This window comes from Equus quagga, chromosome 5 (genome assembly GCF_021613505.1).
Source record: "Equus quagga isolate Etosha38 chromosome 5, UCLA_HA_Equagga_1.0, whole genome shotgun sequence".
NCBI classification, from domain to species: domain Eukaryota; kingdom Metazoa; phylum Chordata; class Mammalia; order Perissodactyla; family Equidae; genus Equus; species Equus quagga.
This window is the reverse complement of record NC_060271.1, coordinates 46,404,101-46,426,920: the sequence shown is the minus strand read 5'-3', so window position 1 is coordinate 46,426,920 and position 22,820 is coordinate 46,404,101. Positions and strand designations below refer to the sequence as shown.

At 53.2% G+C, this 22,820-nt stretch overlaps 1 protein-coding gene across 1 annotated transcript; it reads right to left on the bottom strand.

Moving 5' to 3' along the window:
- Positions 1-97: 97 nt before the first annotated feature.
- On the bottom strand, positions 98-13,616 carry LRRC47 (leucine rich repeat containing 47). The gene is made up of 7 exons (XM_046661323.1): positions 12,985-13,616; positions 5,745-6,203; positions 4,607-4,723; positions 3,449-3,564; positions 2,672-2,774; positions 2,240-2,329; positions 98-2,095 (listed from the first exon to the last, which is right to left on the bottom strand). The coding sequence occupies exons 1-7, from the start codon at positions 13,597-13,599 to the stop codon at positions 1,844-1,846; spliced, it is 1,752 nt and encodes a 583-aa protein (XP_046517279.1). The 5' UTR covers positions 13,600-13,616; the 3' UTR covers positions 98-1,843.
- Positions 13,617-22,820: the final 9,204 nt, after the last annotated feature.

Sequence of the window (22,820 nt, the reverse complement as noted above, 5' to 3'; positions counted from 1 at the left end):
GGAGGGCGGCCAGGTCCTCAGTTTCCCCATAGACACTTCCAACACCCACCTCCAGAAATACCAGCAGGACAGGATTCACTGGGAAGGAGTCAAGATGTTCTTATTAAATATTTTTTATTAGAGGGTCGGACTGGCAAAGAAAAAGATGTCAAAAAGGTTTTCTGCTCTAAGTTAAATACATTTTCAAATCTCACATGGAATCAAGCATCAGAAGAAAGCAGCAGATGCTGGTGGCTTCATTAGTAAGGTCACAGATGTGACATGGCCACTGAACCCTTAGTCCTGGGAGCCAAGAGGACAGCTTGGCTGTGACCCACATGCCCACACATGCCTGACACCCGCCATAGCATCAGCAGCCTTGACTGCCCAAAGGTCATGATGACAAGCCAGAGCCACCAACACACACAGACGTTGGAAGGTTTTGGGGGGGAAACAAAACAGAAGGAAAAGCTGTTATTAGGCACACCCACTCCAGCCCAGCCAAGCAACCGCCACCTCCAGGGACCGATGGGAAGGCTTGGCGGTGGCCCAAGAGCCAGGTCCGGGTCTCAAGGCAGCCCCACCTGTGTCCTACAAAGTGGGCTGGCCGAGCTTTGGGAGAACCATGTGGCTTCGTTGGTATGCCCAACATGTGGGGTCTTGGGCCTCATATGTGTCTGGTTCTGACAGCTAAACGTGTGGGTTCAGCGGGGCTCTTGCAAATGCCCCCCAAAAATCGTCTGTCATATCTACAAAACTCAAATGGTGTCATGAACTAGCCAGAAGCCGCTGAGGCAGCTTCTCCCTGTCCAGCCAGACGATAAAGCAGTGAGGCCAGCACAAACCACCTCTTCAGGGAGGCCGTGAGCGTGTGCTCCCGCACACGAACGAGCACACGACAGACACAGACGGTCTGTAGCCCGAGACATTCAGAACTGGAAACAGCTAGAATGTAAAATGCTGAAGCAGCACTCATCTGGCGCACTCTCTGATTCCTGGCTTCAAAAACCTCACAGCTGCAGTCCCTGACGACCGCCGGGGGACAGTTGACAAACAGGACTGTCCTGTCCCATCGTGGAGGCTTCCTTTCTAAGGGGAAACCTGCATGTTGACCTCGAGACGCAGGTTCTGATGATTAAAGACCACGGACCCCCTCCCTGCTCGGGGGCGCGGCCCAGGGCACTCAGACCGTGGGGCTGCCACGAGGGGACTCTGCGCATCTCTGCTCCCCTAAAGCTTCCAACAGCAATATTACGAAAAATGATCTTGCCAATTCTGAAGTCACATTAAAAAAATTTTTAATAAAAAGATTACGATTTGCTGCCAGCTGGAAAATATGATGTCATTCCACATTTGTAAGCTGTGCTACTGGCACAGTATGATTTTAAAAGATGCTATATCGTAGAAAAATAATTGTGCAATTCAATAAAATGCATGTCGTTCAGCTTCTCAATTTAGAACTGAACATTTAAACCAATTATAGTGTCCTTTTTCCCCATAAATAGTTATTTGCTGTGTCTCTACATGATTTGAGAACACTTTCAACAGTTAATTCCGATACTGATATTCGGATCAAGTAATATTGATGTTTTGGATCAAGTAAAATTGATGTTACTTGATATTCAAGTAATTTCATAAAAAGCATTAGTAAAATCAGTTTGGTGCTGTAAAGGCAAATCAATTTAAGCACATGACAACATGGCACTCCTTTACGACAGAATTGTCCAGAAAACTGAACAAAGAAATCAGGTATCTTAAAAAACATGACAAATAACTTAACATCACCACATACAACCCCTGTAGAAAGACAGGTGACACCACGTGTGACCAGCAGCCTGCTGGCACGGAGCCGCAGCCCGGCTTCTCAGCGGATCACGGTCACGTGGGAAGCTGCCACCGTGCCCAGGTCCGTCTTGGACGGGTAGACCACCTTCAGGCGGCCCTCCTCGTCCACCACGCGGACCTGCTCCACCACCAGGGGGGAGTGCGCGTCTTTCTCAGCTTGGGAACTCGTTCTGGGAGCCGCAAGTTGTCCCGAAATTGCATCAGCTTCAGTGTCTGAGAGTGAGCCTTCCTCTTTATTTTCCAAGGTGTATTTGTTGAGTTCTGCCATTTTCTGCAAATGGAAAATAACTCTTTAACCTGGAGATCAGATGGACCCGAGAAGACTGCTGCAAGAGGCAGCCATACACAGGGCGGTGGGGATAGAAGACGCCTCCATCACAGCCGGCGGACGCGAGGACGAGCCCGCAGGACTCACCAGAATGAGGGCATCCATGATGTCTTTGCATATCTGCAGACTAGTAGCACTTGTCACTTCCAAAAACAAATCAGAAGTTGTTTTCTTAATCTTAGAAAGAAATCAGAAAGATTTCAGAAAAAAATAAAGTTATCAAAAGTAGCCATCAGCAATTGCAATTCTTAATCTGAAAAAACCTCGTAAAATGTCACCCAAACCAAGACTGTCACCTTCCTACAAAGAGACTCAAACTGGAATGCTGCCCACGTGGTAAGTCCCGGGGCAGCACCAAGTGCGAGCAGGGGTGCACGCTCTGAAGGCCAATGCAGCCTGGCTTAGGGTCTGTGCTTCTATTGCGCAGAGGGAGGGGCCTGCACAGGAGACAGACACCTGGTCTACTCTGCACGGGAAACAGCCTCCAAGACACACAGACATTCACAGACGTGGCCCTACCTTCGTCTTCTCACTGTTTGTTATTGGTGGGAAAGAAATCACATCACCATCAGCATCCACAAGGCAAGGGTAATTTTCTTTTCCATCCAGTAAGTGAAGGTATCTGTGTGGGGCAAAATAACCATAGGCAGAGCTACAGAAAACATACCTAAAGCATAAACTGGACAAATCAAAGTTGTTTAGACAAAGTGTGCGTGAGATCAGAGGCACGTTTAACAAGCTTACAAGAAGCCTGTGTTTGCTCGGGGCGGCAAGAGGCTTCTGCGTAATGAAGGCAGGTCCAGGGACCTCCACTGGGCACTGACCCCAGCCACCCACAATCTGACACACGCGGTGGGTGTGACTGTGCGATTTCCCATCGCTAGTGGGCAATGTTTCCTCCTCTCTTGTGCGTCTCTCTTGTCTGTACTTGGGCACGCCAGGAGGGCCACCCTCCCGTGAGATGACACAAAACCTGCATTCCTGGATCTCTGAAGCAGGAGCCACCTTCCCACACGTCCGAGCCCAGGGCCCATCTAGATAACAGACTGATCTAACAGCATTTCCTCTGACCCCACGCAAGAACCCGACAGGAGGGTGAAAAAAGTGTGGGGAGATGCCTTTTCTTTCTGTTTTTCACACCTGCAACAAGTTTCAGGTTTGAGGGATGTTAGGAGCTTCCTAAGGGGCCTGAGTTAAGGAAACGGAGGATGGCCTGTCATGATTGCCTGAGCGTGCACCCGCGGGCCCGCAGGGGTCCTGGCCGCGCCCCCACCCAGGAGGGATGCGCAGACTGACCTGTGCAGGCCCGAGACATTCTGCCTCTTCTTCTGCTTCCTGTGCTCCTCGGCCTCCTGCTGCAACTGCCGCACCAGGTCCTTGGCCTTGACTTCTCTCCGCCCCAAGGGGATGATCTAGGGGTAGAAACCTCAGTTAGCTCGTACGAAAACAAACTTGCATTAGGCTCACAGCCACAAAACACGCTGTCCTTCCGTTCGCTCTGGCTTCACCACTGATCCCTCTCAACTCTCTCCTCCATTAACCTGCATGACAGGGAGAGGCATCCGAGAGCTGGCAATGCTCCGAGCGGAGAGCAAGCTGACCAAGGACGGAGCCTGCCCTCCACGTCACACGTGAACACGCTTTGCCTTCGGACATCCCCTCAGGGTTCCGAATGCCCGAACACCCAAGCATGTTCCAAGCTGGGCTTAACCTTGAGCCTGCCCTGCACACAACTGCGTTTCCAAGGTGAGCCGAGGAGGAGGGCCAGGGAAGCCACTGGCACAGGTCAGGTCAGGAGCACAGCCCAGCACTGAGGTCCAGGCAGCGGCTGCTGGACACCTGCCACGCCCACGGACCTTGGTGCGCTATACAGGCCAGGGGCAGGACAGCAAAGGAACAACTCACACTGAAGTCAGCCCCATATTAGGGGTTTTGCAATTGGGATACAAACCACAATTTTTGGCTAAAAGTTACTGAGTAAATGAAGAAAATCACTTTCAAATTCCTCTGATGAGTTTGCTTTCAAAAGTAACTGTAAACATGGACTGTTTTACTATTACCATTATTATTTTTTTTGGTGAGGAAGACTAGCCCTGAGCTAACATCTGTTGCCAATCTTCCTTTTTGTTTGAGGAAGATTGTTGCTGAGCTGACATCTGTTGCCAGCTGTCTTCTACTTTATGTGGGACACCACCACAGCACGGCTTGACAAGCAGTGCTAGGGCCATGCCTGGGATCTGAACCTGCAAACCGTGGGCCGCTGAAGTGGAGCACGTGAACTTAACCACTACATCACTGGCCGGCCCGTTTTATCATTCTACTTATGTACTTGCTAGGAGCAGTGTCAGATTCTACTCTAAAATGCTCCGAGGCAATCCTTAGCATGTGTATTTTTTTGAAAAACACCAAAGGAACACCTCAAATCCCAAACACAGGCAGGGATGTGCGGGTCACCTTGAGGTCCTGCGGCGGGCGAGTGGTGTACAGCAGAGGCCCTCGGACAGCACTGAGGTCGTGGGTCGCGATGGTGGCCGCCGTTCTCTTCTCACAAAGGTCCTCGTGGAGCTTCGTCTGCAACACAGAGCAAAGGAGAGCGAAGCTGGGGGGCCGGGGTCCAGCGAGGTGCCAGGCGCATCGCAGGCAGGAGCACCCCCTGCGTGCCCCCCGCCACCCGCAGCCTCTCCCCTCCGCCTCCAAGCTGAATATTTATCGTGTGGAACCATCATCGGAAAACCATTTTAATCTGTCTATCAGCAGGATTTCTTCTTTCTCTCCCTCTAGAACACAACGTTTGACACTTCTAAGGATCTGCCCTGAACTAAAATTTCTGACTGACTAAACAAAAGTGCAACTGAAAAAGAAGACTCCTCCCAAACACCGATCTCTGAGCTCCAAACGCCGGGCGTGAGCTGCGTGCTTCCCGCCGGAGCGCAGGATCCTGAGACACAGCGGAGGAAACTCCAGAAGCCACCTCCACCCCGGGGGCCGCACTTGGGGGTTTCTCCCACGTGCAAAGATGTGCTTTTTATTTTAAAAGCTGGACAGACCTCACAGAAAAACAAATTAGGAAGCACATCTAGCTAAAAACTAAACAAAAACTGAACAGTTCACTTAAGAACATGCTGGCAAGACTTGACAATTTTAACGCTGTCTTGTATGAAACTAAATGTGTAATTTAATACAGAAATAGAAAAACCCCCAAAATCTCAGAAATTGGAGGAACACTGATTTCCCATCGCAACAAATCTGTGTTCAGAAACAAGGCTCAACTGTCAGGGCAACGCGAGGAGCAGCAGGCGGCGGTGAGGCCCTGACGGCGCCGGCCACACACACGTTGTCTGCGGGAGGCGCTCGCAGCTCGTGAGGTGCGTCTGCTGCGTGCTCGCCCCGTGTGTCGAGGGCCAGGGTGATGGGCCTCATGGAGCGCTCCAGATCTAGGTCCATCAGGCCCACCGCGCAGACTCCTGTCTTCCTCACTAACCCCAGGAGCCCCCTCTTGCAGGTGAGGAAACTGAGGCATGCAGAAGTGATAGGCCAAGGCCACCCGGCCCCCGCTCCTCCCCACCCCTGTCTGCTGGCCACATGGACCCACCTGGGAGGTGAGGAACCGCTTGAGCGAGTTGCCGGCGTGCAGGTCCATGCCCCTCACAACGGCACCCACGATGAACGGCCGGACGTCCCTGACCTCGGGGCTCACCCTGACTGTCAGCGGGGCGGGGTTCTCGGAGACGTGCAGGACCCTGAGCAGCAGCCTGCCGGCACCGTCCGCGTCCTCCTCCTCGGCCTCACCGCTCTCCTTCTTCTTCCTCTCCCTCCTCCTCCTGCGGCCCTCTTCCTTCTCCGGGCCCTCGGCCTTGCCCTTGCCCCGCCCGCCCCCGCGGCCTCCGACACGCAGGTACTCCAGGATGGACCTGGTCTGGCAGCCGCTGACCATCTTCTCCAGGCGCCTGTCCTTCAGCTTGTTGCCTCGGAAGTTGATCTCCTTGAGCTTGGGGCAGTCGGCCAGCTCGGCCGGGATCTCACTGAGCTGGTTGTTGGAGAGGTCCAGTGTCTGCAAGAGAGATGGAGAACACGTCAGACTCCTGGCACTTTGGCCTGGCCAGGGACAGGCCTGAGTGCCTGTCACTCAGCGAGAGCCCTGCTGCCCGTCAGTCGCAGCATGCCCCTCGGCCACTTTGGCCATGACATGGCAAGACCTGCTTTCCTGTTGCCGCATGCCCTGTGCCCACCTGCGGGTCTGAGCCGCCCCCCACCCCTCCCAGCTCTGTACCAGCACCGCCAATGTCCGCAATCACAGTGGCTCCGCGAAGGGAGAGGAGGCAGCGAGGGTGATTAACGGTCTCTGCGAGGCACTGCTCTTATTCTTCCTGCTCACTGCAAGGCCCCAGAGGGACCGGCCACAGTGCCTTTGCAGACGGACAGGCAGGCTTGAGACAAGGACAGGGGACTGTCAGGTTATGAACAACTTAAGTACTTCAGATGAGAGATCGGTTCCCCACAAAATGACGCTAAGCTTTTTAAGTTAAATGAGCTAAAAAGAACACATTACTCTTCCTGTTGAAACATGAGGTCGTCAGTAATGCCACACACAATGCTCTCGTACTTTGTGTGTGCAAAAAAATGGTGACCTGGCTTCAGTACTGGGATGGGTTCTCAGCCCTTCATAGGACCCGGGAAAAGGGCACAGGGCACTGCTGTCTGTGCCACAGAGGCTCACAAGGGGCCAGCCCGGTGGCGTAGTAGTTAAGTTCACGCTCTGCTTCGGCGACCTGGGATTCACAGGTTTGGATCCCAGGCACAAACCTAGCACGGCTCGTCAAGCCACACTGTGGCCAGCATCCTACATAAAAGAGAGGAAGACCGGCACAGATGTTAGCTCAGCAACAATCTTCCTCAAGCAAAAAGAGGGCTGGCAATGGATGTCAGCTCAGGGCCAATCTTCCTCAAAGAAAAAGAGGAGGCTCATGAAATCCTACAGCCCATGTGAAAGAACCTTCTATCAGCATTATCGACTGGACTTTGACAAAACATGCTGCTGGTGTCAGTATCACTGACATCATGAAGACAAGCAAAGCAGCACCTTACATGGTCACGGTGGCTTTCTCGGAGCCACAGGGGTAGGATGAGGGACACCAAGGTGAGCCGTCTGATTCCGGACGCTGATGGGACTATGTCCACAGTGGGTGGGGTCCTTGCTGGGCAGGGTCTTCTGCCTTCCCTCCTCACCTGGGTGGGAGAGGACAGGCCCCTCCCAGGAGGAGGCCCAGCCACTGCCCCCTTCTCTGCTCTTTTCCCAGCATGACTGTCCCAGGGGCAGCATTTCGGACTGTGTGTAAATGGCTTCTTTCTCATTCTCCTCCCAGGCCAGGGGAAGCTCTGGACTGGCTCTGCTCGGTGCTGTGAAGACCTGACACAGGGCTTGGGGGCTAACTGGGTGGCCTTGGGGGACACCTTATTACCTGGTTTGGTTGGAGCGGAGACACACATTTGGAAAGCGAGGCAGCAAGGGGCAGCAGGGGACTCCCGACCGGCCGCAGCTCGGGGAGAGCTCTGGGTGGACGTAGCCCACCTGGACCACACCTGGCATCCAAGTGACAGCACAGCAGGCAGGCCCTCTGCGCACACTCACAGCAAAGCAGGTGCGCACACTTGGTCTTCGTGGCCTGAGTCCTGGTCCCGACTGGGGATTTGACAGGCCCTGAGACCCACCACACTCGGGCCACAGAGGGTGGTACATTTTATCATGAACTGAAAAAGGGGGAAAGGGCTCTGACTATTCAAAAGATGCATCTGCTTTGGCTGGTATAGTGGACGATTTTAATGGAATTTCACAGACTCCAGTGATGAAGGAATTCAAAAGGCATCTGTTTGTTTGGAATCCTCTGGCTCAATCAGGCTGCTGAGAGGCCGGGAGAGAAGAGTGGAGAAGGGGGCGTCACCACAGACTTGGTCTTCATTCAAACCACCAGCTCCACATGGGCCAAGGGGGCCATGGGTAACACCATTCCACACAATTGTCACCCTTTATGCTTCTCCAGGACCTCCTCCAATCTTAAGGCAGGACCAGACAGGGTAGGGTACATGGACCATCTGGTGGCCCTTCCAGGCCTCCCCGTGCCCCACCGCTGGCACTTGGCAGCTCTTCCCACCAAGAGGCAGAGCCTGTTGCCTCCCCTGGGGTCTGGGCTGGCCTCCGGACGTGCTAGGAACTGGCAGCCACAGTGCCAGTGCCATGGCTCAGAGCCCAGGTTTGCAGAGCCCACACACTGCTCTCTCAAAAGCCCACCTCCAGCATTAGAACCCTCCTGGGCAGGCCTGCTAGACCAGATGTCCCCATGTGGACACATGAGCCCGGCTTAGGCCAAAAGAATGGGGTCACCCGACCGCCTGCTCAGAGGCTTGTGAGCAAAGATGTCAAGGTCAGGTTTGGGGAGGTCTGTACACAGCTCCCCCGTACACACCAGCTTTGGGGTCTCCTGTACTGTCCAAAGGGGCTTTGGCCAAACAGCTTGAGAACGCCACTGGGGTAACCCTCATGGCTGCATGGAAACACGGCCAGCCGGGTGATGGACTGTGTCTGCCTCCACGCTGAGAAACCTGGAACAGCGGCAGAGGAAGAGCCGGTGAGGAGGGGAGGGCAGGGAGGGGGCAGGGGAGGGGGGAGCTGGGAGGGGGCAGGGGAGGGGAGGGGAGGGCAGGGATGGGGCAGAGGAGGGGAGGGGCGGGCTGGGATGGGGCAGGGGAGGGGGGGCCGGGATGGGGCAGGGGCTGCGCCTCACTGGTTCCCAGCCCCAACCAAAGCAGCTTTAGGCCAGCAGCCTGGTGACTGGTGACGTCTCCACAGAGGACAAAGGTGCCAGGGTATCGGGGGGGATCTTCTCTCAGGAGCAACAATCACCAAATAACGGGCTTTTCAGAGCAGCAGTGGCAGGAGCCACGTGCCACATGTGGCCGCTCAGGACCTGTGCTTGGGCCCTGTGGGAATACAAATGTGGGAGGAGGGAGGCAGGCAGCAGGGGCAGGGTTCTAGGGGTGCCAAGCCTCAGATGATGGAGTCCTGTAAAAAGGCAGAGACCTCCAACGGGACTGCAAGCTGGTCCCTACAGCAAAACCAGCTCAACCTGGCACTGAGCAGCCAGAGCAGCAGCTTCAACCGAGTGTGAGTTCACACGTCCACCGGGAACGCTGACGGCAGCCGGGAGTCTCAGGAGAGGCCCTGGGGCGAGAGGTCATGCCAGCACCGAGTTTAAACTACGCCAGAGGGCCAGAGGGTTGAGCACTCACTTCTGCGGGGGAAGCTGTGTTTGGCTTATGCGCTCCCACCCAGAAAGGTGAGGACGCGCATCAGTGCTGAAGGGGGAAGGAAGTGCACGTGGAGGGAGCTGCTGCGTTAACTGCAGTTGCCTGGACCTGACACACAGCAGACGCGTTTCTCTCCTCCCTGCAGGTAACAGACGCGCTCGTGAAGTGGGGTCGGTCCCTGCCCCTAGACTGTGAGCTGCCTGCCTTATGGGAATGTCACCCTCGCATGGGACGAGCTGCTGGGGAAGGGACCCTAAATTCCAGGTTGAGAGAACCTGAGACAAAACGCTCCCCTCTGGAGGTGTGTAAGGAACCTCCTTCGTTCTAGCAGGCGATGCCAGGTGGTGGCTGCTGAGGGGACCTGGACTCTGCCTGGACACCTGAGTGAGCCCCGCTACCTCCAGCAGCAATGAGAAAATAAGATTGAGGAAGGATTTTTTTTACTTCAATGTCTCTTGTCAGTGGGAGAAAGGTTTCACCTCCAAAGTTTAACTTCTCTGCGAAGCTTGACTACAGGAGGAGTTCCATATGTGAGCAACACTGGGTGACCTGAGTGGGCACAACTCCTGGCAGGAAGTGGGGAAATCCTGGATGCTATAGTCTCTTAGCTGGCTGCCGTGCTGTGCTGGCCCATTTCAGAAGTTTAGGGGAACATGTATCTTGTCCATCCCTCCGTCAGTCCAATGGGCAGTGCCATGGGTCTGGGCAACAGTCACTTAAAACGCAGGCGGCAGTGACATGAGGGTGTCGCCCATCCTTGGCCCACCACAGCCCTGGCAGTTGGGCCCAACCGGTCACAGAAGCCCGGTGCAAGAAGGTATGCAAGTGGGGAGAAGCCCACTCCAGCCTCTCTTGGGTCTCCCCCAGAGAGCAAGCCATGTGGAATGGGTCAGAGGCCAAGACGCTGATGAAGCCAGGCTCCCCACAGGCAGAGGTAACTGAGTAGTGAAGGAAAGCACAGCATCTCTTCAGCTTCATTGTCCCAGGTGGCTGGTGTGGGGCAGAAGGTCAGGCCTTCACAGCTGCGAGGTCTGGGGCCAGCACCTGGCGGCAGCTCCCTGGGGAGCGGGCCAAGCAGAGGTCTGTGTGCTGTTACTTTGGTGGCCCCTAGAGAACCAGGCCTCCAGGTATTCACATCCTTGTGTGATGTCTCCCACCAATCTGTACTGGGCTCTACTTCATTAATCGACAGGATGCAGTGAAAGTGAGAGGGTGCTCATTCCAGGTCTATGCCATAAGGCCTAACAGCTTCTGCTTTTGTGCTCTGAGGACCTCTGAGCTGCCACCTAAGAAGTCAGACTATGCTGCTGGGGAAGGAGAGGTCCCCAGATGACATGGAGAGAGAGAAGCCCAGCCACCCCAGCATTCCAGCTTAGCCCACGGCCTGCTGAACGCAGCCGCGTGAGCGATCGACAGCAGGACAGTGGACCGTGGAGCTGAGCCAGCCCAGGATGGAGAATGCTACCAAACAAAACGACTGCTGTTGTTGGAAGCCACAGAGTTTTGGAGCGGTAATGCAGTCCTGGATGACCCACAGAAGCCATCGCCTCTCCCCCCACCGGCACTATGGCCATCCTCACAGTTCTCTCACAGATGAGGAGACAGGTGCGGAGCCCACGGCACTGCACGAGACGCTGAGCTGAAACCCACACTTCCTGCTTCTGAGCCCAATTTTCTCCCCTCTAAGCTGTCTTCCCACAGCACCAGGAAGGACAAGGAACACCTCTGTACCGCAAACTCCAGCGTGTGTGTGGCAATGTTGCTTCACACAGTTTTAGCAGTCATTCCTCATGGAGGCATCATTTTAGAAAAGGCCCCCAAAAGGACATCCAAGCCCAAAAGGGATTCCAAGTAGCTCTTGCAGGACACGCTCCAAAAAACAGGTCTCTTCACGTGAAAGAGAGCAGATGGGAGTCTACAGACGGTGAACAGAACGGACCAGGAGAGGGGGACTGAGCAAGGGAGACATTCTCTTTGACCTGAACGAGGGTTTTTTGGACACAATAGAGGCGACGGATGGCTTTACAGAGTGGGTACGAGAGAGAGTAGTCCAGAGCATCAAGACAAAACAACACAACTTGAATACTGGTAAGACATTACGGATTTGAAGAGAACCGTAATAACTGATGGTACACTCCCATGATGCTACATTAAGAGACACATCTGGCACATCAACCTTCTGAAAAACCAAAAGATCATGGGGGAAGTTGAAGCAGAAAGTGTCGTACATCACGTGTCATGCCCCTTGCCTTAGAGGGACACCTACAGCCCTGGGCGACCAGGGCGTCCCAGGGAGTCATCCCTCACAGCTTCCTCCTGGAAATGCCAGCACAACTCATTTTGCAGTGCTCTCATCTATTTCTCTTAACTACAAACATACACATGCTTGTATACATACATCTTTACACAGACAGAGACATATTTGTAAAAGGAGTTGGTAATACCTTAAGAGTAATTTCCGCTGCAGATACATCAGTTGCTAAATTGTATACACATTTTATTGCTTAAAGTCTGTATAAAAGAATGAAAAACTGGAGAAAGAAGAAATACAGGCCTTTCTTTTTTTGCTGAGGGAGATTCGCCCTGAGCTAACATCTGTGCCAGTCTTCCTCTATTTTGTATGCGGGTCGCTGCCACAGCATGGCTGCCAACAAGTGATGTAGGTCAACGCCTGGGAACCAAGCCCCGGCGGCGAAAGCAGAGCGTGCCAAACTTAATCACTAGGCCACGGTGCTGGCCCAGGCCTGCCTTTTGAAGAATGAAAAGGGAAGATGCAGGGGAAAGAGCATCGAACAGGAACCTACTAACTTGATTTAGGCCGTTTCTCTGTGACTTCCATGCTCCCACCTCTTACTCAACAGAGTTAAAGAGCGCCTATTATGAGCCAAGCCTTATGCTGGGGCCTGGGGACCTAAGATGAATAAGTAAGAGGTCCACAGACAATGTCATCTAGAGGAAGCCCCAAATTATTTGCTGTTTACTTTCGGCAACCCCATCTTGCCTCCAGTAAAACAGGAATACTAACTCCTACCTTAGAAGACTGTTGTTAGGGTTAAGTAAAATATCACATATGAAATCACATTGTGGGCATTATGCAAATTCTATTCATTTCACATCTTCATGCCTTGTCCGGGTGGCCCCACACACAGGGCTCACACACTCATTTCAAAAATACTTGAAGATAAACTATCTAGACATGAGTCCCTGCTGTTGACCTGCTTCCAACCTGAGAGAGAAGCCAAGTTTGCTAACAATTACGAAACAGTGGTTACGTGGGAAAGTCCAGTTGGGAACAGCCTAGCGCGAGTGGAGAGAACCACCCGAGGATGTAGGCCACGTTAGTGGGAGGGGAAAGGGGGTAGGGAGGGCTTCCCAGAGGTGCTGACAATGGCGCTGGCTCTTCCCGGCCAGTAGAGACTTCCCAGGCCCGTCCCCGTGGGACGTCCCCGGGTCGGCTCAGCACCCGGAGGAGCTCCCTAGCCGCGACTACGCCAGGCCCCGCCCCGCCCGCGCCGGGCAGCCCCGCTGACCTTGAGCGAGGCCAGGTGGGCGATGTCAGGGCTGAGCTCTCGGAGGCAGTTGTCGGCGGCCGCCAGTTCGCTGAGCAGGGGCAGCGCGCCGGGGCGGAAGAGCGCGGCGGGGAAGGAGTCTAGACAGTTCCCGGTGAGGTTGAGGGTCTGCAGGCGCGGGGCGCAGCGCGCCAGGTCGGCGGGCAGCTCGCGTAGCCGGTTGCCGCTGAGATTGAGGCTCTGCAGCTGAGGGAGGCCCGGCGGGTCGGCGGGGCCCAGGCCCTGGCCCGGCGGCAGCGCCTCCAGCGCGTTGCCCGACAGGTCGAGCACGCGCAGCGCGGGCAGCGGGCCGAGCTCGGGGCTCAGGCCGGGCCCCAGCGCGTTGCGCCGCAGCACCAGGCTGTGCAGCTGCGGGAGGCCCTGCGCCAGGCCCGGGCCTGGCTCGCGCAGGCTCCCGCAGCCGCTCACCTCCAGGTAGTGCAGCAGCGGCAGGGTGAAGAGCCGCGGCGGCAGCCGCCCGCCCGCCGCCCGCACCCGCTCTTCCAGCCCGGGCCCGGTCAGCAGCAGCTCCCGCCGCCGCTCCCGCTCCGCCAGCTCCAGCTCGGGCCAGGGCTCGGACACCGCCGCCGCCGCCATCGCGCCGCCGCTTCCGCAGCCACTCCCGGCGTGTTTCCGGGGCACCCTCGCGTCACTTCCTGCCAAGGCCGGAAGGGGCCATAGAGAACACGCTCGGACGCTAGAGCGCCACAGCGAGTGCCACAGAGGAGCGGGTCTTCCCCCAAATGGGGCCGTGGGGCGGGGTTGGGAGGTTCGTTCCATTCCAAGTCTCGTCAGCCCCGAGCTCGGGAATCCGGGGGACCGCTCCCTCCTGACCTGGCCTTGACCCCTTGCCTCTGATCCCCTCTCCTAGACGGAGCCCGCCTTCCTGGCCGGTGAAACTCCCGGATCCGTGCTCAGGTGGAGAAGGGGATTAGAGAAAGCCCCGCCCTGCACCTGCTGTTTCCCGGGAGCCTGAGCCCGAAATAACCCGGATGCCAGAGCGGGGCGTTTAGGGGCGTGTTCGGCCGCCTTCAATACCCGATCAAGCTCCCCTAGTAATTTTCCGTGCGCTGCCCTCCTCTCCTGCCCGGGCGTGAACGCCCAGCTGCCCTGCTGTGTTCAGGGTCGGGTTCGCTCACGATGATCTTGGGTTAAATCTTCCTTGCATTTTTTTTCTTTTTTTAAAGATTGGCACCTGAGCTAACAACTATTCCCAACTTTTTTTTTCTTTTTCTGCTTTATCTGTGTGTCTTTTTGCTTGCTCAGTTTCTCCAGAATAGATTTTTGGGGAAGAGTCCAACAGTTCATGCTATTATATGCCATTTTGACAGGCTTTGAGAATACTCATAGTTTGATAGTAGCCAGCACTGGAAACGACCCAACTGTCCACCAACAGAAGAGTGATAAGTCAGTTGTGAGACATTTATCAAAATGGACGGCCCCATTGAGAAGTGCTAAGCTACACACAACAGCATGAATGCCTATCAGGATGGTGACATAGAGGGAAAAAGCGGATCACAGAAGAACGCATCTAGTATGATTCCATTTGCGTAGCTTAACACGTCAGACTGAAGATTATATTACTTAGGGTTACCTTCATATGTGGTAAATCTATGAAGACAACCCAGTGTCGATACATTATTCCCGAAAAGCGGAGCTGAACTTACTGTCTCTAAGGCCTCGTGTCGACTGTGCAAGTGAGTCGTAAGTGATTCATTTTTCTGGAGCCCAACTAACATCTCTGAGCCGACTTCGTGACCCTGTAGGGGTCAGCTTTTGCGGTGGTGACGTTGGCCAAAAAGCAACTGTGAACTCCCAGGGCTCTCCAACAGTACACGGCGACAGCCATTCCCTCGGCGTGGTGGCTGTGTCGGCTGCGGCGCCGCGTCCTCACCGTCGGGGCCCTGGCTGCGGGGACGCCCCTCTGGTGCCAGCTGTGCTCTCACGGCACAGGGAAGGGACAAGATGGGCAGGGCGACTCCCTCAAGCACTGGGGACGCTTCTGCGTGTTGATCCGTCATGTCCGCTCGTGTGCAGGGGCCGAGGGACCACACCACGAGCTCGCACATGGGGCGGGGGCCTGTGCTGCCTCCAGGACACAAGACAAGAACAGGTGCAAACGTATAGCAGGAGCCTCCACAGATACTGAGGGAAAAATCTTTAGAACCACAGTCTTAGGGCTGGAGGGAACCTCAGACTTGAATCCTCTCGCTGCTTCCCCTGCCAGGAGCTTCTCTCCTTCATCACAGACTCGGCTCTTCCACCCCAGCTGAGCCCTGCCGATGACAGACCCACCCTCTTCCCGAAGCAGCTCTGTTGGAAAGTGCATCCCTCTGATAAGCCCCAATCTCGCTCTCCCTCACCCCGGCTGGTTCTCGTTCTGCCCTCGGCACACCTCATCCCCCCGCCTCATGACAGCCTGGCACAGACGCTGCTGGCTGCCTGACCTGCAGCCGTGGCATCCTTCTCACTCCCAGAAGGCTGTGTTTAGGTGGTATTTGCCCTGCCCCAAGGGAAGAATCAGGGTTGGTCATGGAAATCCTCTTTGCCAACATTTATTCTAAGGAAAGACTGTGACATCGACCTGGTCAATAAGATAAAAGGGGATGTTTGCTAGGGGCTCCTGGGAAATTTTTCCTCCCTGAGAAAAGAGAGGCATGTGAAGTGAAGGCTATCTCTTATCCACGTTTGTTTTGGCTCAGCACACCAGACTGTAGAATGTGATGCTTGGTGCTGCAGCAGCTATCTTGTGACGATGAGGAAAGACATCACCAAATCAGTAAGAGAAAGGAGCAGAAATGTGGAAGGAGCCTGGATCATTTCCAGTGGTTTTACTGTTGTTCAGGTATTTTTAAATTTTTGAAAATTTAAGTTATACACTGAATTAGCATTGCTAATCTAACAAGGTGACATGCGCTATGTTCAGAAAGTGTTCTTGTATATCTACCTAATCCTCAAGAGAAGAAAGAAAGTGCTAATCAACAAAGCACAGCTTCTGTTGCAAGAATAATCCTTATTCTGGTCAAAGACTTTTTGATCAAGTGGAAGACGAACAGGCTGGTTTTGAAAGCAATGCAGTAACCTGGCCATGGAGTCTCTGAGGGCTCATGATTACCCGAAGCCTAGGACACACTGGAAATATTTCCTTTGAAACAAAAAACACATCTCATTATCATTATAAATGATAACAGTCCATGTGCAAATCCCAAAATGTTCACAGCATCCTCTCTGAATTATCATCCCCCCCCACCTGCTAGTGTAGAATGAAAAAGAGCATTTTGGGCACCTAGTACAATTTTCACAAAAATACATCATGACTCAGAGATGGCCCATTGATATGTTTTGTCTTTTAAGATTGAGCTTTAAAAAAGATAAAATATTATTGTATCACTTAAAAATGTTTATTATTAATTGTATTTTCCACTTGTATAGTTTAATTTGTTTTTAATATTTTAATAAATTTTACCTGCTAATATTTTATTTGCTAATTGAATGATTAATTATATTTAATCTTTACCTTTATGAATTTATGGTTCATTTGATGTTTTGTAATATGTTTATAACATATTTTAAATGCATTGGATATTAAGTTGCCTTAACATTTTTATCATATGAATTACAAACTATTTTCAGTAAAAATACTGTATTTATGTAAAAAAGATGCTGAAATGCTGGTATTGTTTCTTTCTCTGGTATTGCCATCTCTAGTCCCTGTTAAACTTTTTCTGAATATCTCCCAGGTTGTGGGGACCTTTTTGAAATGTGATACAAACATCAGGCACGTCATGTTCTGGTGTTTATTATGGTGGACAGAATAATGGCTCCAGAGACGTCCATGTCCTGACTCCCAGAACCTGTGAAGATATTAGGTTTGAGGGCAAAGGGGAATTAAGGCTGCAGATGGGATTAAGATTGATAGTGACCTTGAGATGGGAGATTCTCCTGTGGGCCCAGTGCAGTCACAAAGGTCCTTAAAAGTAGGAGAGGGAAGGAAGACAGGGAACCGGAGAGAAGGCAGCCTGGAGAGCTGGCCCTCTGTTGCTGGCTTTGAACATGGAGGAAGGGGCTCAGCGCTAAGGAAAGTGGGCAGCCTCTAGGAACTGGGAAAGGCGAGGATTCTCCCTGCAGCCTCCAGGAGGGCAGGCAGCCCGCCGACACTGCGGTTGTAGCCCGGTTGCCTCTGTCAGGCTTCTGACGTACAGATGCGAGCTAACACGTCGTGGTTTAGAAGCCACTAAGCTCGTGATAATTTGTCACAGCAGCAACAGAAAACTAATGTAGTAGCATGTTCTGAAATTGTTTACACATTTCCCTTCACACTTTAAAAACCAGGCTAGAGAGCTGCTTGTTCCTTTCCTCGTGACATGTAGGAATGCTCTCTGTGTCTTTGGACGCATTCTTCGTGGGGTAAGTGTGGTCAGTGCGTCCTCCCAGTTTCTCATTTCTTTAAGGTGTCTTCGGATGCACAGACGTTCATAATTTTAGGAGGTTTTTGATGACTGTTTCAATCTCTTCACTTGTGGTTGGTCTATGTAGGTTCTCTGTTTCTTCTTGATTCAGTTTTGGGAGGTTGTGAGTCTAAGAATTTATCCATTTCAGGTGTTCATAATTTTATATTCATAACTTCAGAAAGTGTTCTTGTATATCTGCCTAATCCCCAGGAGAAGTCAGACGATCGATCTGTCTTTTACAGTCATCTTTTTTGTGTCTTTTAAAACAGATCTTTAATTCAAGAACAGAAAGAAATAGTCACATATTTTTCCAGTTGAAAGTTTTAAAGGTTTGCTTTGTACATTGACGTCTAGAATCTACCTGGAGCTGACGTTTTTTATTTCAGGTGAGATAAGGATCCTATTTGGCTTTTCCACAGGGATAATAATTTTCTTTCCAGACCATAGATCTCTGTCCTAATCAAAAATCCACATATATGTGGACCCATTTCTCTGGGAGGGGAAATCCCTTCTTGTCCCCTTCTTTCTTTCTCCCTTTCTTTTTCCCTCTCATTTTTCTTCTTCTCTCTTCCTTCTCCCCCTCCTTTTTCAGTGCACTGGGCACTCTTTTGTGTAAAACTTAAAATTATTTTATTCAAGTTTCACAAAAACTGCTGTTGGGATTTTGATATTAGTCAAAAATCTAAAAACATGGAATGTTTCTGTCTTAGCTACAGGCCATGCACATTTTTGTTAGATTTATTTATGTGCTTTATAGTCATTGCTACCATTGAAAATTACTTCTTGCTGGTGCATAAAAATGCAACTGATTTTTTTTTTTTCCAGATTTTATTTTTTCCTTTTTCTCCCCAAAGCCCCCCGGTACACAGTTGTATATTTTAGTTGTGGATCCTTCTATCTGTGGCATGCGGGACGCCGCCTCAGCATGGCCTGATGAATGGTGCCATGTCCGCGCCCAGGACTCGAACCAGCGAAACCCTGGGTCGCCAAAGCAGAGTGCACGAACTTAACCACTCGGCCACGGGGCCAGCCCAATGCAACTGATTTTTGTATAATGATCTTATGTCACCTATTAGTTTTAACAATTTTTCTAAAGATTCTTTTGAGTTTTCTAGTTATTCAAATCATTCTACAATCAATGAGAGTTTTGTTTCACCTTCCCAATCTTTGTGGCTTTATTTTTCTTGTCTTATTTCCTCTCTCTTCTTGTCTACTTCATTTTCTTGTCTTATTATGTGTTGTCTCATCTTGGCTAGAAAATCCAAAACAATACTAAATAGAAGAGATGGCAGTGAACATCCTCATCGTATTCTTGATTTTCAAGAACATGCGTCTGGCGCTTCCTCACCTAGAATAATACTGCTGTGGACATAGTCTTACCTGTTCACCTTTTCCTCCTACTTCCAGTTCACTAACAGGCTTTTCGTGGTTGAGTTTAGTCCAGATTTCTCCCTTCATTTGAGTATTTGCACAGCTTTTCTCATTAGTCAATCAATGTGGTGAACTGCATCTGTAGATTGTCCTGCACTGAAAGGTCATCGGACCTTCTGCTTCTGGTCAAGATTCAGTAACAGGGACCGAATTTACCCCCTAGCAGGAACGATAAAAACAGATGTGAGAAATAGAGGAAACAACAGTTTTCAAGACCCTGGACACCAGGTAACAGAAGAGAATGGTGCCTAGGAGATGGGAAACCAACCGGGTGAGCCCTGCTGAGCTCCCTGCCTCGGGAGCCTCTGGGCTGTGGAGCGGGGAGGGGAGCCGGGAGGAGCCGGCAGCCTCCCTGAGCTGGGGAGACACAGCCCAGAGCGGGGAGACCGAGGCAGCCCGGATCAGAGAACAGAGTAGCTGTAGCGCCACGCTGAGCGCTAGCCGCTCTGCCCTACACGGTCCTCCCTACTCGTGGAATAGGACAAATGTTACACTGTGCTTCCTGTGGGACAACCAAGATCTGTTAAACTGTGAGACCTGAGAAAAGGAATTCCTCTGTGTTCTCAAGATGTTTGAGACCCTCAAGTAACAGAGACAGGGCCTCTGACCTATATTTCTATGAGAAATAGTATAAGGTATGTGGGAGAAGGTACGTTTTCTTGGCATGGTCAGAACAAGTGTACTATGTAATTGTGTCTGGTTTATATTGAAATATCCAAGAGTACCACCTGATGCTGCTGGATGGAGCCATACGGGGCCCAGCGGTTCAATTAACGTTCTAGAAGCTAACAAACGGCCGGTCATACTGATGTTGGTGATCAGGTATTTTGAGAGTGGAATTAATGCCTCTGAGGACACTATCCCGGCAGAGGAGAGTTGGCCTGAAGTCTTAGCCTTGATGAACGATCGTTGATTATGGGTCTCAGTCGCTCGGCCGATGTAAACCAGAAAGGGCAGAGAGCTGCAGACTGCGGGGGCAAACGAGCTGTGAAGTTGGCACAAAATGACAAGGATCAATGGTCGTGCCAGTGTCCTTCACGGAGCCCTAATCCTTAATTGCCTTGTTATCCAGTCTGTTGATTTTTTTCTGTCTTGTTTAAAAAGTTCTCCATCCCAAGGTTGCAGAGATGCTCTCTGTTTTCTTCCGTGGCTTCACAGTTTCTAAAGCTTTATGGTTTTAGGCTTTGTCTTTAGGTCTTTGTTTCTTGAGGGGTAATTTCATCCTTGGATATGGTGCAGTTTTGGACAGGGGTTCAACTTAATTTTCTTCCGCATGATGAGCCAGTCTTCCTACTAAACGCTCCATCCTTTCCTGTGGTGTCGCTTTGGTCACATATCAAGTTCCACATGGTGGCAGCCAGCAGTCTCCGAGATGCCCCCAAGGACCCCCCTCCTGTGGTTACGCCCTCTGTAGCCCCTCCACGTTGAGCAGGGCTGACCTGTGTCCCCAACAGGCTACTGCAGAAGTGACAGAGCATGACCTCTAGGACCAGGCCTTAAGAGACATTGTGGCTTCCATCTTGGTCTTGGCCACTCGCCCTAGGGGAATCAGCCACCATGTTGTGACATTGAGGGGACACCCAAGCAGCCCTGTGGAGAGGCTCCCACAGCAGGGGACTGAGGTCCCCAGCCACCAGCCAGTACTGCCTTGCCAGCCACGTGAGGGCCTCTTGGAACTGGATCCTCCCACTCCCTCCGGCTTTCAGAGGATGCAGCTGAGGGGAGAAAATGATCCCCAGGTGTGCCCCTGGGAGACCCTACAAGAAACAGGCAGACACAGCTCATCCAGCATCAACCAGCTCCTGGGGTCCCAGTCCAAGGCCGGCCCATGGCCCTCCGCTCCAAGCCTGGAGCACCACCCGCCCAAGGTGATGACGGCAAGGACCCGGGGTCGGTGGCCTCCCTACCTCTGCAGCCCCAGGCCCACAAGGGTCTCCCTCTGCACAAAGCTCTGCCGACTGAAACAAAGCGTCCAGGTAAATGTCAGTGAAGGAGTTTATTCAATAATCAAGGGGAGGAACTGGAGCCCCGGGAAACAGCTCGACAGAATGCTCTGATGGAAGTGCTCCGAGGTGTGTGGGTTCAAGTGCAGCTTATACATCTTACAAACAGTATATGTGCAGAAAAAAATGTACAACTAAATTTCATATGTGTCAAAAGGCGTAGGGTACATCTGGTTTTTCTCTAGTTTGTATATTAAAGATAACATAAAGAAGGATTTCTTGGTTATGCATCAAAGTTCTGGGATGCTGATGTTATCCACGTGTGGAGGGAGGCAAGGACCAGGGTGGCTAATTACTCCCTCCATCTCTAAGAAATGCGGCTGGCATGCAGGAGCTAGGTCCCCTTTCTCTTTTCTGCTGTTGGTTTCTCCAGCTGGCGGCTTCCGTCACGAGACGGGGGTTGCAAGTTCATTCTGACACAGGCTGAGGAGGGCGTGGACGGCAGCTTCGCAGCACAGCATGGAGTTTACTGTGCTGACTTAGAGCAGACGCCGTTTGCTGGCTAGATTTGTCTCTTAGACCAGGGAGAGGGGTCCCAAAAGTTTGTTCACAGCTCCAAGTTGTGCCAGTCCCACCCACCACCAACAGAGCCGCCCCCCCCCCCCCCCCCCCAGGAATCCTGTGCAGCCTTGGGGGCCTGCGTGGGCTTCTGGAGGAGTCCTGGCACTTTTGGGAAGGCAGGCGCCTGTGAGATGGTCTATTCTGGGGGCCGCAAACTTTCTTTTGCATGGAAACTTTCTGCAAAGGCAATCTTAGGCGGGTCCAATAAGCAAAAGTGAGCAGATCAAAATGAGCTCTTCTTGCGGGTGGGGAACCTGGACGCATTCCAGGGAAGACCTGGAGGCGCTGGGGCCTCCCAGTCAGCAGACTGCACCTGTGCATGCTGGGCATTTAGAAAGGGGTGTGTGTGTGTGTGTTGGGGCGGGGGGCGCTGCTTTCTCCCTCTGATCCCCTCCGGGATGGCAATGCTGGCTCCGACTGCAGCCCGCCCAAGGCCACGGCATTAGGCCCCAGACTGGGCTCAGCGCTCTGGGTTGCCTGCGAGCAGCAGCCCTGGCGCGCCCGCCACTCCCGGGGCTGGTGCCGGCACGTCCGCGTGCGCGCCCGCGCGCTCCAGCCCGGATCCCCGCGTCGGGTGAGTTCTCCTCTGGCAGACGCGCCGGCCAGGGTGTCGAGAGGGACACCATTGCCAGGTCCGAGGACCCGGCCTTCTAGGGGACCCCGGGGATTAGAGTGGCAGGACCGGGGTGGCCTCCGGCCCCACCTGAGGCCTCGGTCACCCGGCAGGAGCAGGGACGCAGGGGCGTCAGGTCCAGGGCCAGGGGTGCGGGTGGGGGAGGCTGGGCACAGCCCGGACCCCAACCCGGTCCCCGACCCTGACCCCGACGCCGCCCAGGCTGAGGCCGGGAGCCAGAGTCCCCAGACACCTGCAGTCCTCACCCTTCTGCTTCTGTTCCAACCACCAGGGTGCCCCCCTACCCCCCAGATTAGGGACCCGGAATTTGGGAAACAGCATTCCCAAGGCGCTCCTTACCCACGGGGAGGGAAAGATCTCGGTCCAGAACCGTCGCAGTGGTTTCTGCAAGGTCCCCCACCTTCAGGCAGGACGCTGCGCCCCCATTTCCAGGACTGGTCCTTGGACACCGGGAGGCACCCAGGAGGGCCTGGCCAGGTGAGCGGCGTGGAGGCGGCTGTAGGACACGCTCCTGGGGCAGAGGGCCCAGAAAGGGCCTCGTTTGGGGAGGAGCCGGCAGCAGGCCTCCCGAGGGGTCGCCTTCAACCGCCCAGTCCGGCCCCCCTCCCTGCCACTTTCCCTGCGGGAAGATCACTCCCGTCCCAGAAGCTCGAGTGCTCGGAGACCCGCAGGCCCAGGCGGGGCGGCGTGGCCCCTCCTCCCGGGGCCATCCTTCCCAGGAGACACGCCTCCCCCCCC